The sequence below is a fragment of the Gadus morhua genome, chromosome 12 (genome assembly GCF_902167405.1).
Source record: "Gadus morhua chromosome 12, gadMor3.0, whole genome shotgun sequence".
Lineage (NCBI taxonomy): Eukaryota > Metazoa > Chordata > Actinopteri > Gadiformes > Gadidae > Gadus > Gadus morhua.
In genome coordinates, this window is record NC_044059.1 from 10,826,004 (window position 1) to 10,841,844 (window position 15,841).

Genomic DNA, 15,841 nt, shown 5'->3' on the forward strand with positions numbered 1-15,841 from the left:
AAAGAAAGGCCTGCTGCTCCCACCATTGAAGCTTGTAATAATAATACCAAATTGATTTGCATAAAATTTTCTCAAGGATTTTAATATTTTGTATACAACAATGGTACATTTTATACACAAGAGCATTCAGTTTGCCGGCAAAATCAACAAATTAATTTAAACAGGGTATTTCAAGGTTGTGGTTTAATAATTATTTACACATTGGTGGTTCACTGTTAGCTGGTGGAAAAGGGTGCACGTGAAACGGCAGTTGACAGGTGACAAATTATCGCACAATTTCAAGTTATGGTCCGAGTCACCGCACAGATAAGGCGGGTGATTGTATCATTGAATAATGTTGGTTTTACGAGTTTCAAGCGGAGAGGAGTGACTGCAGTAAGCAGAGGGGACAGCAGTAGGGGTTGCGTCACGGTGAAGCAGTGACCCCGAACTCAAGTCCTCAGACAGCGTCGCCACGGTAACAGTGAGCAACGCAGCAAGTTTGAGGTCTTCTGAAAGCTGCTGCCATGGGAACACAGCGGATCCGGGGCTGTGTCAGTCCGGGCGGGCGGGCGGGTGAGACCCGTTGCCGCGGTAACGCAAGCGGACGCGGCGTTGTCGCGGTAACGCAGCCAAACAACGCTGGGGGTCGTCTCCCCCTCAGTCTTCGGACAACAGCCGATGGATGTGGTCCTTCCGTCTCTTCAGAACGTCCCGGAAGTCGACCTGCAGAGATGTGTTTATTAAAATCAATAAAAAAGGATCATAAACAGTGGTAGGACCCTTGGTGGCCCGACCGCGGCGACAGGACTCACCGCTGACGACAGCTTCTCCATGTAGTGGACCAGCCTCTGCAGCTCGCGGTCGTCCTGCTCTCCGCTCCAGCTCTTGATGGGAACCGTGTTCATCAGCTGGAAGAGAAGCCGTCCCAGGAGACGTTACTTACTGCCGCCCGTCTGTCCCGCCTCGTCATCATCATCATCATCCTCATCCTCATCACAGCCAATAGGCATGTGGAGGGTCACATGCTCTGTGTCAGCACCGTGCACCAATGGCAACGCGCCAACCCCACCCAGAATGGTCTCCATGGGGGGGGGCGCCCCTCCACAGCCCAACACATCCACCGCTGACGGGTGGAAACTACAGCAATAGTGGATATAGGACACGTACGGCGAAAACAAAAGCTAACCGCTTTCCCGTCGGTTCTGGAGACTTAGAAGAAAAAAGGCTTGATGGAAAATGAACTGTAATGAAGTCGACTTCAGCGTCCAGGAGAAATCGGAGCTTTCTGGAAACTTATCTTATACGGCTTTGGTGTGTGGATGGTTAAGCTCCGTCTCAGCAGCGATTTATTAAATACCCACGTCCGAGGAGTACGATTCCCGGACAACTATTTCACATCGCTACGTATATCTCGGCATCGGCGAGTAACCGAATGAAGTGCTTGCACTTGGTCTGAGAAAAAGTGGAATCGGTGGAGCCCTACTTGAAGCCAAACTAGTTAAGGGAGGCGGTGTGTGGAGGGTACTCACGTGGTAGGGGTAGGTGTGTGGGGCGTTGTCCAGGATCACCGTCTTGCTGGGGTCCCGCTCCAGCATGTTGAGGTCCTTGATGTAGTGGCCCATCACGCAAGTGCAATGCTCCTGGTACAGCCGATGGCTTCAGGGATCGAGGGAAGGGAGACAACGCCAGGTTAACCCCCCCCACACACACACACACACACACACACGAGATGTGGACACTGTACACACACAGGGTGGATTTGGAGTTTGGACAGTCGGGTTGTGCGTCATGGTTCAACCTTGACTCTGAGGAGCCAGAGGCAAAACATCCGTAGTAGTACTGGGAAAGCACTTGAGACCAAAAAAAACCAACACCTCATTTAGACCAAGGTTGTGTTTACGACAAATGTCCCGAGAAGCCAACGGGGATGGTTGCATAAACCCCTGAACGCAGAACACATCCAGCGGGGTGCTGATGAAAGGGGGGGCTGACGTACCGAAACAGTTTCCTCTGAGGGTCCAGAATGTCCAGCAGCTTCTCTGCGTACGCCTTCTTGGCAGACGTGTAAACGAACATCTGCAAATACAGAGTAAACACACGGAAAGGTTGAGTTATTTTGGTCCGAAAGCCTGAAACACACCGTCAGGCCCTGCCTGTGTGCATTGACAACCCAATGCTATGCTGCGTCGTGTTAACCCGGGGCTATGCTAAACCGATGCTATGCTAACCTGGTGCTATGCTAACCCGCCTCATGACCCGACAACAATAAGACAGTACACCACGTACGCTATATAGCTTGCGAAACCACCAAACCTCTTGCCGGTTAAGTGCACACTCTTAAAGGGGACCCTGCCTCACAGGCTGGGACGACACGTATGTTGTAAGTCCTTGCGCAAAAAACAAATGTTTAAAAGTGAGCCCATACCTCGTAGACTTTGGCCATCGCTTTTAGGAAGTCCTTGACGTGCGGACGGAGCACCACGTAGACCTGTGGAGAGGGAGAGACGGTATCAGAACCATGGGGGTCCTCCCCTTACTGGCGCTAGGCCTCAGTCGAAGGGATAGACCACTCAGCACCGTGTGGGTCTGCTTAGCTCAGGAGGTAGAGCAGATGTCTTGTAACCGAAAGGTTGCTAGTTCGATCCCCAGCTGTGTCGATGTGTCCCTGAGCAAGACAATTAACCCTAACTTCTCCTGACGGGCTGGCTGTCGCCTTGCATGGTTGACTCTGCCGTCGGTGTGTCAATGTGTGTATTAACCGATGTAAGTTGCTTTGGATAAAAGCATCTGCCAAATACCCTAATTGTGTAGATAGTTATGGACCAGGCGGTAGTATTTCCAAAACAAACATCTGATACGTCTGATTTGATCACTTTCCAAATTAGCATGTATATTGTTCTTCATTTGATTGAATACATCCAGCCCATTTCACTTCATTTTGTATTCATATTGTAGTAAGTACTGCGATATGAAACCCTTTGTTCCCTGCGCCCAAAAGGTTCCATCAAATCAAGCAACAAGGACACCGACAGAGTTAAAAATGGCGTTTGATCTACATTTACAGTCGATGCCCACCTTGTACTGGTGGTCCTGGAAGGTGGTGTTGAAGGTGCAGTCTGCGTTCTCGATCACATTCAGCGAGCTGAAGAGGAGCGTCTCATCCTGCAGACAAACATTCATATATATTATAATACTATGTTATTCAATTATATTCACTGTGCGTTGGCGGGCAGGTGGATGGATATACACAAATGGGTCCCCTATAAAAAGTGTTACTACCAGTTGCCATCTTCCAAATTTGCCGTGTTCTAGTAATTAAAACGCATGCAGGATCTTCTACGCAGCGGCTACGAGATAGCCTTGAGTGCATTACTTGTTCCTAGTTAAAATGTTTCAACCCAATCGTCTAAGCCCTACCTAAACATGCACCTTCATTTACTTTACATTTTGGATTTACAGAAAACGCTAAACACGGCGATACGATTTAGTCTCACTCAAGGCCTCGTGCAACAGATTCACAGGTCGTAATGGGACCAATAAGGATACCCAGACAACATCTGGCTGTCATCATTATTTAATGGACTTGGGACCCCTTGTTGCCGGGGAAACCAGACACCTGTTGCTGTGAAGCCGTGCCAAGAATTTAATCTCAGCCACCCAGAAATCTCCCCAGGGCATCAAAGGCCCATCGCCATGGCTGCTGGAAACAACGCTTCAACGAGGAAACGATTCTTAAGCCCTAAACCAGTTCCTCAAATTCCTTCTCAAGACCACGGTGACAATTATTAACCAGAGCTTTCTCCTGAATCCACAAGTTAGGAGCTTATAGTGTGCGTGTGTCTCTCTCTATCAGTATAATGAGTCTGTGTGTGTCTGTGTGTGTGTCTCTCTTAGTATAGTGCGTGTGTCTCTCTTAGTATAGTGTGCACGTGTGTCTTAGTAGAGTGTGTGCGCGTTGAGGAAGGGGATTGGGCGGTGGTTGGGTGTGAGGGAGACCGACCAGGTCCAGCACTAAGGTGCCGTTAGGCGTGCTCCTCATCTTGGGGGGGATGTCGCGGAGGCTGGGCTTGTACTGTTCCGAGCGGGCTGGGATGTTCTTGATGAAGGTGAAGCTGGGAGGAGGAAGAGGAGAGGTTAAACGTGGCTGTCCATAAAATACAAAGTCAATCATTTGATCTGACGATACACTGCATGTATAATGATAAAGTCCAGCTGCTCCTTTGCAAGTTTTCTATTATGCAACATCTTTACTTTAGAGAATAAATTTGTAATACAAATCAATGACAAAACGATATTCTTAAGAATCAGGCCTGTAGTCCTGCTTACCTTTTATTATCAATAATACCCTTTAACTTTCTATATGAGCAAACCTTTACAGGGATTTGATTTGGGTAAAGCTGCCATCAGATGCAGAACTCACTGCCCTTCTCTCTGACCAGAGAACCCATCACGGGCCTACAACCGCTTCCCAGGAGATGGAGAACCAGACTCACGGGCTGAAGACGTCTTCGGCATCCTCCTCCCCGGCCAGCAGACCCATGGCCCCGTAGCCGAACACGAAGCGCTCTGGACTCATCAGGATGTCCCGGTCCTCACTGGGACTGCTGCTGTCTGCACACACACCGCCGCCAACACACAACGCCAATAAATCACCTACACAACGCCATTAAATCACCTACACAACGCCATTAAAACACCTACACAACGCCATTAAATCATCTACACAACGCCATTCAAACACCTACACAACGCCATTAAATCATCTACACAACGCCATTAAATCACCTACACAACGCCATTAAATCACCTACACAACGACATTAAAAAACCAACACAACAACATTAAAATAACAACACAATGCAATTAAAATACCAACACCATTAAAACAGCACAACGCAATTCAACACATTAGAACACCACCAACACAACCCCATTCAAACACATTAGAACACCAACACAACCCCATTAAAACACGCAAGAACACCACCCCTACAAAAATAACGCCACATTTAAAAACCTCTAACATTGCCACGCTTACTGCACACTATGTCCTTATGAACATAAGCGTGCTCAAAAAAACGTGAGTCACAACAGGCTTGGATTACTTAAACCCTTCTCATGCTTGTTTAAATGCTCGTCTCTGTTGTTAAGACCAGTTGGAAGTGTATTTTTTCGCTATTCTGTTCAACTGTATGGTACTGCATTTGTCCTCTTCGCTGATACGAATCGGTGACGCGTATTTTCTAAATGTAATCAGTCAACCGTGCCTCCTCCTCCTCTTTATTGATGGGGGTGTTTTGTCATGGGATATGAATACTGTGACAGTAAGAACGGTGTTCCTTACCGTACACATCCCGGCAACAATTAGTTTTCACAGTATTTATATTATTACGGTGCATTCAATTTTCCTATATTGTACTATACTAAATAGGGCTGATAGAAGTCTATCTTCTTTCAATTTGAACACAAAGGCTGACAGGAACAAAGAGGAACGTCTGTGTCGTTGTATTGAGACGGGTTAATCTGTGTGTAAAAGCAATCGGTGTCTCTGGGGGGCCCTTGAGCGTGTGGGGCCACTCACTCTCTTTGCTGGGCGTGAGGAAACGGGACAGGGGCGAGTAGAAGCTCCCGGACGCGGAGCTCCGGGGCCGGCTCCGCTCTGGCTTCATCAGCGACAGGCAGCGCTGGGTGAGCGGTCTGACGGGCGTGCTGAAGCCCGGTTCTGGAACCATCATACCGGACGAAGGAAAGAGAGAGGAGAAAAAGCCTCTGTGAGTGAGCGTTGAGGTACCCTATGACCGCTGTGGGAGGTGCTCCGTAGCGAACCGCCCGGAGGCCCCACCTTTGCCTCGTGCGCCGACGTCCTCGACGGCGATGGCTCTCTTTCTCCCTCGGGGCCGCCTCGTTGCCATGGGAACCTCATCGTCGGACCCGGGGCAGACCGGATCGACCCCCTCGCGGCTGACCGAATCCATCACCTCGGGGCTACCGGCGTCGACCCCGACGGGGCGGCATGTGTCAACGGTCACCTCGCAGGCGAGCTGCAGGGAGAAACACAAGAGACCGGATCGTTACCAAGTGGACGCTCATCAACTCCGTGGGACAACGTGTGCTGAGCTCTTCGTTTTCAATTACCCATCAACTTTGAAAGTCAAGTCACATTCAGGACGATGGCATATAAAGACTACAAATGAATCATAAAAGGACAGGCTAAAAAGGTGTAAATACGGCTGATCTAGGGTTAACAACTTGCGTGTATGGGACAGTTTGTGGACATCATTAAAGTACTAGCCTGCTACATTAAAATAAACGCCAGTAAAACGTCTTATGATTGTTGCTGTAAACGTATTGGCTGATTGCCAGACGTGATAAGGACTTGAAAACAAAGTTTTCTACGTGAACCCTACGGAGAGTTCACAGGCCCAGTGACGTGACCTACTACTGCTTTGACCCCCTACGACACATAATCCGCCCCCCTGCCGCGCCGTCCCAAACCGGGGTGCAGAGAACGTCCTGTAACCCTTACGTGAAGCCTTTACTTAAGCCTTAAGCCCTGAACTGGGCTTAAGCCCAGCTCAGACCAAAGATTCGCCTTGCAACGAGACGGTTTTAGAACGTCGCAGGGGCGGTGTGAACTGGTCGTTGCAAGGAGTCACCAGAGATTGCACACGTCAAATCGCAAGGTCCAGTTTTAGAACGTGACGATTTAGCTATTTCTCTTCAACCAATCACAGCACAGAACAACTTGTACGGCCTTACTAGAGTTAAGACCATAAATTGGTCGCGTTTCCAAAAAATAAGACGCCTTAACATCCAGTTATTCAAAACCTAATGTTGTGTTTCCCTCCACTGCTTGAAAATGTAACTGCTTAAATCGTTACATTGGCTTCCTGTAGGTCAGAGAATTGATTTTAAAATCATGTTGCTATAAATTCTCTACATGGTTTAGGCCCATAATATTTAACTGATATGCTTCCACTACATAAGCCTTCTAGAACACTAAGATCTTCTGAGACCAATCTGCTAATTATCCCCAGAGTAAACACGAAACATGGGAAAGCAGGATTTAGTATGCAACAAATAGCTTGAATAAACTCCCTGAGGATTTAAGACTTGCCCCAACTCTGAGCACCTTTAAAACAAGATTGAAGACTTCTATGTTTGCTTTAGCTTTCTGCTAAATCTTAAATACCTTGCAATTTCTAAAAAGCTTTTTTTTTTTTACTTTGCCTTTATTTTACTAAAATGCCTTTTTAACTTTCCCTTTATTTTCTATTTTTACCAGAAAGATACATTATCTGATACCAGTGAGAAAGGATAAGGGTTTGAGACCCTTTTCTGGCTGGGTTAGAGTCCTAGAATCTGTGTTGGAGTCCCAGAGGAAGGACCAAGTTCCTTTAGGTCGGGTTGGAGTCCCGACGTGGGTTCCAGAGAGACTGTTGATCTGATCTTAAATACATTGCACTTTCTATTTTACTTACTAAAATGCCTTTTTAACTTTCCCTTTATTTTCTATTTTTACCAGAAAGATACAGGATCTGATACCAGAGAGAAAGGATTAGGGTTTGAGACCCTTTTCTGTCTGGGTTAGAGTCCTAGAATCTGGGTTGGAGTCCCAGAGAAAGGAAAGACTCGAGATCTGTCTGGATTAGAGTCCCGACGTCTGTCTGGGTTGGAGTCCCAGAATAAGGCCTTTGGTTCATGGTTAGAGTTACTAGAATCCGGGTTGGAGTCCCAGAGAAAGTACCAAGTTCCTTTAGGTCGGGTTGGAGTCCCGACGCGGATACCAGAGAGACGGTTGATCTGATCTTAAATACATTGCACTTTCTATTTTACTAATTTCTTTGCATATGTTTTCTTTTACTTATCTATCATATTGTATGACAACGTTTATATGTGAAGCACTTTGAGTCTGCCTTGTGTATGAAAAGTGCGATATAAATAAATTTGCCTTGCCATGCCATGCTTAAACAAAGACAGATCGAACTGAAATTCAACTAAGGGAAAATCCAATGTATCCAACAACGGGTAATCTAAACTAACTGTAAGCTCCAGCTATTTACTCCGATGCAGATGTAGTGGAGAAGGACAAAACACAGTAACTCTAGCCTACCCTCAAGCAAAATAAAAATAAAACTAATCGCAAACCTAAAACTAATCGCAAATCTAACCTACGCAAATTATGCTGATGCTGTTGCGGCTCTCAGCTGTGCCAGAGCGTTCACAGTTGCTAGGGAAACCACCCACCGTCGCCGCCCGTTGCAGCGCGTTGCAGGCAGCCAGTGTGAACTGCCCCGTTGAACGTCGCAGCCCGTCTCGTCGCAAGGAGTCGCAAGGAGTTGCGAGTTGCAAGGCAAATCTTTGGTCTGAACTGGGCTTTAGCATTCTGCCCATCCCCTACTAAACCGGTGACACCCAACTGCTTCAAAAGAATAATGTGTCAGATCATATCTTGTAACGTCACTAACCCTATACTCAAAACCTCAACAGAAGTCAAACATCTACTCCAACCATTGATTTGGGTGTGCGTTAATTCATCATAGCAAAATCACAAGGCTTAACACGAGACCACTTTAATACAAGGGTAATATTTCTTATTTATTGCTGGATATAAAATGCAGCAGCATACATTAAAGGAATGGTGGTTGACACCTGTTTCTAAGAACATCCTTACTGTACCGACAGCGATTTATTGTCGTTTTTCTTTCTTCTGCCAAATGTACTTATTCTAAGTCGCTTTGGACCAAAGCGTCTGCTGAATGCCCTAAATGTCAATATAAATGCAATTGTGTTTAAATTAGCATTAGCCGCTGTGTAGCTGGAGCTAGCTCCTCGGCTACCCGGCGGGCCAACGACCAGCCAGCCAAGCCGACTACATGGCCCCTAGTAGTATCGTATGATACAGTATTACATGGTAGTACACGGTGTGAACGTACGGTTATGATCTTCCTCGGAGTGGGCTCTTTAGTGCGGGTCAGCTGCGACCTTCTGTTGGCTCTGGAGCAGCGCTCGTCGTCGTTCTTCCTCTTCTGCGGGTCGACCACCGGGCGTCGAGACCTCAGCCTCATTTTCTTCGCCACAAACCGAGCGATCCAAGAGCATTAAAAACCCTCCAGCGATGGACGTCCAGGAAGATCTGGACGAATTCAAACGAACTGGTGAGGTCTTTGTTGTGAGTCTGACCTACCTAGCTAGCTTCACTCGGCCTCAAACCGAAACAGTGTTTGCTGTTTAAATCTGCCGGGTGCGGATAGGTTGGCGTCCCGCGGACGTCACTGCTGGGCGGGGCTTCGTGGCGTACCACGTGGCCGACTGGTCACATGTCAGTACCACGGCGGTGTTCTTTCAGAGTCGGTGCTCTTCTAGACATGATCATCTTTCCTCCACTACCTATGTCATACAGTCTGTACCCTTCTGGACATGTGTTATACATTCTATAATCTATACTCCAGCACTAAGTCGTACGGTCTGTGCTCTTGTAGACGCGTGTTATACATTATATTATTATCTATAGATGGATTCGATTTCCATTATTTGTATTTTGTTCTCTTTTTACCCATAACTAGTGACTGTTTGCATTGAGCAAATGAGAACGAAAATAAATTTAAGTTTTTTAAAGTGTCAAATACAAATGGTTCATTTCTTTGGTGTCAACGGCTCTCAAAACATTTCAAACATTAGTTTACTGAATGCCTTTATCTATTTTCAAACCGTTATATGCATTGTTTTCTGTTCTGAATTTTTTTTAATTCTTAAAAGAAGAAATATTTGTAGTAGGCCAAGTGGATTACCAAATACCAAAGTTCACAAGTCAATGTATCAATCAATCAATCAATCAATCAATCAATCAATCAATCAATCAATCAATCAATCAATCAATCAATCAATCAATCACAGTAACAGCCTGGGGTTTCAAAGGCGCAAAAAAGTTTTAATTCGGTTGGCTTTGTACTGGTGCCCAGTGATCACCACCCCACTCTAAATTAAGCGTCGGTTAATTTATATTTCAAATAAGAATTGAGCATTAAGTTGCACCAAATCAACATCATTGTTAAAAAGTTTTCTCAGAGAATGATAGGAAGACACAGACGGGCTGATCGATAGGGATTACAATACTGTTATCAATAATATCACATCCAATAACTGATATTGGAATAAAAAAAGATAGCCGGGCTACGCTAGTTCACGTCACAGGGTTAACTAGCCAATGAGAAGGCACAGAACAGTTTATTATAGAATTCTGAAAGTTTCCCCCCTACTGGCCGGGGATCAATGTTACACATTGAGACATTAATGGTTACGCGAGCTAGTTTCAGGAAACAGGGCAACAATCTTTCTAAAATGTAAAATAAACCAGTCTCCAGGTGAAGATGACAATTGAGAAAGTTACAATTTTATTTGAGATTCAAAATAATAGTATTCACACAAACATATTAATGAGTAAATAGGCATTAACAAGACCCCCCCCCCCCCCCCCCCCCCTCCCCAAAGAAAGAAAAAAAAAAACGTTGTATATAGCCATTGATCTCACATTCGGAAAAGCATGTTGATAATGTATAATCTGGGACTTGGACCCAGCTAACAACAAAACAAAAAACAAAGAGACCCATCTCCTTGCTCCTCTTAACTTCCACTATGTCTACAAGTAGCAGAAAGAAAAAAACTACTTTTCATCTGTTCGAATAAAAACATGGGGGGGGGGGAGAAAATAAAAGATAAGAAGCACATGTTGATATAGGCCTAACCGACAGAAAAGCGGGGGTACTGCAAATCCATCATCCTAAGAAGTAGCAGCACAGCAACCGGTCGCACCCAGAGCTACAATGTGACTGGTGGCACTCCTTTGACCAATCAGACTGCATGTACTGCATCGTAGTGCTACACGTAAGAAAAACCTGTAACACGCCTTTAAAACAACAACAACAACCAGAGAGTGTGAGAGCGTAAAGTAGATTCGATTCGTAACTCGTGCGCTAACTCTGTACGCGCTAAACTGTTACGTCCGAACTGTCAGGGGTTCGGGTGTCTGTCACACTGGAGGTAGATGTAGGTTTTCCTGAGAATTCCTAAAAAAAAGACAGCCTTGGATACAATTTGAGATTTTCCGGATTATATGGAACACTTTTTTTTCTTTTTCTTTTTTACACTGCTGCAAAGCGACACCTGCCCAAGTGACTTCCAGAATCATCACCAACGTCACATATCAATATAAGTAGCAGTATATCATCACTTCAATCTTTGATTAGTTCTTTTCTGCATGTAATCTCTGTGTGCAGGGCTGGATACAGCATATCTTTAAACGGCAAGAAATTAGCAACCAAAATTGTTAACAAACAATAATATAGACATGATATAATCTGTAGCCCTGGGAAAAAAAGCAAATTTGTTAATAAATCTTTACATAGGTTAATTCCTACAATTGTCACAGCAGAAGGCATCGACGTCTCACCACGGTATTCCTCTTCATGTCTATCATGCACATTTTATGATAGACTTTGTAATTAAATAAACAATCCATGCCATAAAAAGGGACAAAGCCAAGTGGTATGGACTGTTTCCATGTGAGGGGGACAAGAGAAATACCAATACGTTTGAATAAACGCATAGAATATAATATACCAGTGACTCTAGTTTGAAGGAAGATCTGAATTCCCCAGGGCTAACCTTATGACTGAGACTGCCTTGAGGAGAGAAGATCTGATTGCAGATCTGTGATTGTCCGTTGTTACGAAACATTCCACTAGGGGGCACTGTTACCCAACACATAATTGAGATGTTTCCCTTAACCCTGCTAAAATAATTATAGTAAATTCTCATCAAATGATGTTCAGATGACATCAGATTGTCCGGTAGTTTTCGAAACAATATATATTTTTATTCTACCCTAGATTCCAATTCATATTATGAACCAGCATAAACCAAACACCTTTTTTTGTATAAATATCACAGGGCTTTGTGTAATTGCTCTGTCCTGAGTACACTTTTCCTTATATTAAGTCCTTGAGGTAGACAGAGGAGCTTTGCTATGCTCACACCCATACGGATCCATTCAGCATTTGCGGTACATAGAAAATATCCTCTAATTGTCGCTATCCAGCTAGCTCTGATCTCCCGTCCCACTGCTTGAATTGAACTGATGGGCAGGTGCCAGCATTATACCCGCAGGAGGGGGGGGGGGGGGGGGGGGGGGGGGGGGGGGGGGGCCTTAAAGGTCGTCGGGTCAATCTCAAACCACACTGCTGACCCTTTAGATTGGAGATTGATTGAATTGTCTGTGCGTACTTCCTGCCCTTTTGCCCCACCACCCCCAAACCCCTTTATAGGCCACTCAGTGTTTCAACGGCCACGACAGAATGTCTTGCTTTGATTGTCAGCCATTTTCCCAAACTGGAGCTGAGCTGTGACATCTGTGTCAGGGAAAGCAGAGGGAGAGAGAGAGAGCGAGGGAAGGTAACGGTGACTAAAAAGAGATTTAGATTACATTAGATTTCCGTTGATCATTGTAGTTCACCATGATGTCTCATTTGACCATCACAGGTAGTGGCTGATTGCATTCAGCAAATTGAGTAAAAACATACACAACAACACATAATAAAAAAGCTGAAAATGCGCATTTCAAGGCAACCCATACTTAAAAAACAACAACCAAGCCAAGTCCTCACACAGTGGTGCTTTGGATACGTCACCGGCCCACCCAAAGGCGGATGTCATGCAGAGAAAAGACAGTACAGACATTTAGTTGTCATCAGAAAAACGCTCATTTGCAAAACTCTGCACAGATATTGTTGATATCCATCTCTGTGTGCCAGAAAATGACTCATTTCTATCTGCAAACCTTAAAACTAGAAACCTATTCAGACGAATAGCCCTATTTCAGAAAATGATAGCGCCAAAACGAATGATAAGAATTCGTAGAAACCGAAACAATCAAATGATCAGGAAGCAAAAGGTCCTGTTGTCAAGTCATGTAAACTTTCAAACGTTGACCCACTTTAAAAAGGTTACATGACCACATATGCCTCGGTACAGGAGAGTATGGGAGTGAAGTTATGAGAGGGTTTGTCGACAGGCTCCGAGCACTGATACATTAACCAGCAACCTTTAAACAGACGACATTTCCTGATAATAAAAAAAAGTTGGTTAGACTATAGCTATTTTTAGTAGCTACATAGCTAACCAGAGAGATACAGTCACCAGTCACGGTTTAACAAAATGTAACTTTCATTTTGTTTCACTGTCAGCAGTTGTAATGGCCACACAATTGGTAATAAAGCCCAAAAAAAAAAAAATAGCAACACCAAGTCATTCCTGTAAGCATGATAAGAGAAGAGGTATACTGTGCACACTCATCTCGTAATATGCTATGCTATGCTAAGCTAAGCTAAGGCCTCAGAAGGAACAGAAACCAAACACCGGGGGACTGCGGTGATTGTGCGGTGAAGGACATAACGAGCAGGACGCACAGGCTCGTAATGGCGGGGTTATTGATCAACCCTTGTTGCCATGGCGCTGTGGGGAGGGGACCCGTGGGTTGGTGGATGAAAGCGTTAGCGAGACGTTGACGTCTGAGAAAACACCCGGATCGAGGCCGAGGGAAGAATTCTGGTTCTGGAAGCAGGAACCAGAAGCTCTCGAGTCAAGAGGAGGACTGCTTTATGGCTTTCCCAGTAGCATCAGAGAATATATATCAAATGTTGTATCTTGGAGGAGGGGCTGATTCAACCATTCCAGCTGCACCATGCAAAAGCAATTGTTTCACACAATATGAGGTCACGACGGTAATTCATTATATATGCCCTGAATAAAAAGTACATACACTTTTTAAAGCTTTCCTTCTGATTAAAAATAGAGGATACTGATAATCTCCTTTTTTTTCTTTGTTAAATAAAACCCCCCAAGTATATTGGGGAATGTGTAGTTATTTTTCAGTAAGAATTGTTAAAGATTACAATAATATCCAACAAGAATAACAATAATGATAATAATATTAATAAAAACAATAATATTGTAAAAAGAAAAAAATATCTGAGAGGACAAACATCACTGTCAGTCAGTAGCTGAGTGTGTGTGAGTGTCTGTTGGTGGGGTTGTATATATGTGTGCTTGTCTGTTAATCTGTGTGTAAACAGTGCATTACCCTTCCTCGATAGAACCTCATTTCTCTTGTAATATGTACATTTATGTAGAAATATATTATTCACATGTTGTGCATATATCTTTTTTTTTTTTTTTTTTCATATACTGGCTCTTTCTTTGGATTCCCGTTGGGTTCTGTAGCACAAAGAAACCGATGGATAGTGATATAACCTGAGAGATAGGGTATGTAAAGTGGTCTGAGTTTCAGTTTGGAGTCTTTATGTTGAGTGTGTGGTTTTCTTCTTTTCCTTTTTTGGCATACACTATGTAGAAAAAACGAGGTTGGTTTTTGGCTTGATTTAGCTTAATAGTTACAAACTGGGTGGGGGGGGGGGCTCCGGGGTTGTTATGACGACGGATTGCTTGAGGTAGGCGTGGTCGGGAGCTGCTGAGGGCCCCCGCGGCCCCCCATGGCTTTGCTGAGGGACGAAGGGCCCGTGAGGGCGGGGCCCGCGCCCTGGGCGAAGAGGACACCTGCACACACACAAGCAACACACATGTTAAAAAAAGAATGACAACAACATTGTGTTGTCAGATCGTTTACTGTCACTGATATACTGTCGTTTCTCTTTCTTCTGACAAATGTACTTATTGTACGTTGCTTTGGATAAAAGCGTCTGCTAAACGCCCTAAATGTAAAAGTAAATGCTTAATAACGAGAATTATTATTATATTACTAGCACGGCCGGGTGGGTGGACCTATAAGCGTTGTAAGCTAGCACTAGCAGGGGAAAGAGCACAGCACACGTCAGGCCTGTCTGGTGTCATGTGACGGTGGGAGGGTACCGACCGGTGTACACGACTCCGTTGAGCTCCACAGACATGCTGATGCTGCTTGCGGTGCTGGTGGTGAGGTTCAGGGCGGAGTCCTGTCTGCCTTCTGCCCAGAGGAGCACACAATACGTCTCATCAGATCACAGAGCAACCACCGCTGCAAATACTAGTTAAGACGCACGAGTCATAGTCGGACACCTCTATTTAATCAACACGGTACGTCATGATTGCGCCACATTGGGGCTTATGCCGCAAAACTTGACAGTGCACCAAACTTGTCACAAAATGCCCGCTATCTTTATGATACTTCACAGAGGCAAACCACCGGGAGACAAAAATTTCCTGAACGACATGTGGACAAAGTGTTCTTATCTAACTGCGGGATTCCCCTAAAAAGGAAATGTACTCATGTGTGAACATATTTACACATGTTCGCCGTGTAGACGTCCTCCAAGTTACATTTCCTCGTTTACGAGACCACTGTGGTAACAAGTTTCAGTTTCAGCACGTTTGGGACTTTTCTACAAATTGTTTTTAATTCTGAGAAGGTAACCAGATGGTTGCTATTTCGATCCCTGGCTTCTCCTAGCCGAGCGTCGAGGTGACCCTGAGCAAGGCACCTCCAACCCTGACTGCTCCCGACGAGCTGGCTGTCGCCTTGCTTGGCTGACACCGCTGTCGGTGTGTGAATGTGTGAATGTGTGAATGTGTGCATGAATGGCTGAATGTTAGGCAGTTTTGTAAAGCGATCTTTCGCATTTGCCACTACGTTACATTCACACTACCTCCGTCCGTCGACGGATGGGGGCTTTTTGACGTATCCATGTCTTTTTCCCGGGTTGTATTACAAAGGCTATTTCATTGGACAGTGTATTGGCGTATTTTTGCGTAACGCAATCTCATTGGCCGACGGGTCCGTCGCTGCTTGACACGTTGGAACATTCCTCA

The 15,841-nt window shown here is 45.0% G+C and overlaps 2 protein-coding genes across 4 annotated transcripts in view; both read right to left on the bottom strand.

Annotated features, from left to right (window-relative positions):
- Nucleotides 1–51: 51 nt before the first annotated feature.
- Nucleotides 52–9,230, bottom strand: ctdspl3 (CTD (carboxy-terminal domain, RNA polymerase II, polypeptide A) small phosphatase like 3). The gene is made up of 11 exons (XM_030371976.1): nt 8,920–9,230; nt 5,826–6,024; nt 5,565–5,705; nt 4,476–4,593; nt 3,983–4,094; nt 3,058–3,144; nt 2,408–2,470; nt 1,979–2,058; nt 1,512–1,638; nt 795–890; nt 52–705 (listed from the first exon to the last, which is right to left on the bottom strand). Exons 1-11 carry the CDS (start codon nt 9,049–9,051, stop codon nt 640–642), a joined length of 1,221 nt encoding a protein of 406 aa, XP_030227836.1. The 5' UTR covers nt 9,052–9,230; the 3' UTR covers nt 52–639.
- Nucleotides 9,231–10,354: 1,124 nt separating this feature from the next.
- arid3a (AT-rich interactive domain 3A) overlaps nt 10,355–15,841 on the bottom strand; it is a 45,000-nt gene continuing 39,513 nt past the window's right edge. For all 3 annotated transcript variants that reach the window (XM_030371973.1, XM_030371972.1, XM_030371971.1), the window contains exons 8-9: nt 14,910–14,999; nt 10,355–14,593 (exon numbers count right to left, since the gene is read on the bottom strand). In XM_030371973.1, coding sequence (XP_030227833.1) covers nt 14,466–14,593; nt 14,910–14,999 — 218 coding nt within the window. In that variant the 3' untranslated portion in view covers nt 10,355–14,465. The remainder of the gene's footprint in view (nt 14,594–14,909; nt 15,000–15,841) is intronic.

Coding starts and splice junctions, on each gene's coding strand:
- ctdspl3 (XM_030371976.1), bottom strand. CDS start 9,051: ATGAGGCTGAGGTCTCGACGCCCGGTGGTCGACCCGCAGAAGAGGAAG. Junction 3,145..3,982: donor GCACCTTAGTGCTGGACCTG/GTCGGTCTCCCT, acceptor GTTTGTCTGCAG/GATGAGACGCTCCTCTTCAG. Junction 891..1,511: donor CACACACCTACCCCTACCAC/GTGAGTACCCTC, acceptor CTTCTCTTCCAG/CTGATGAACACGGTTCCCAT.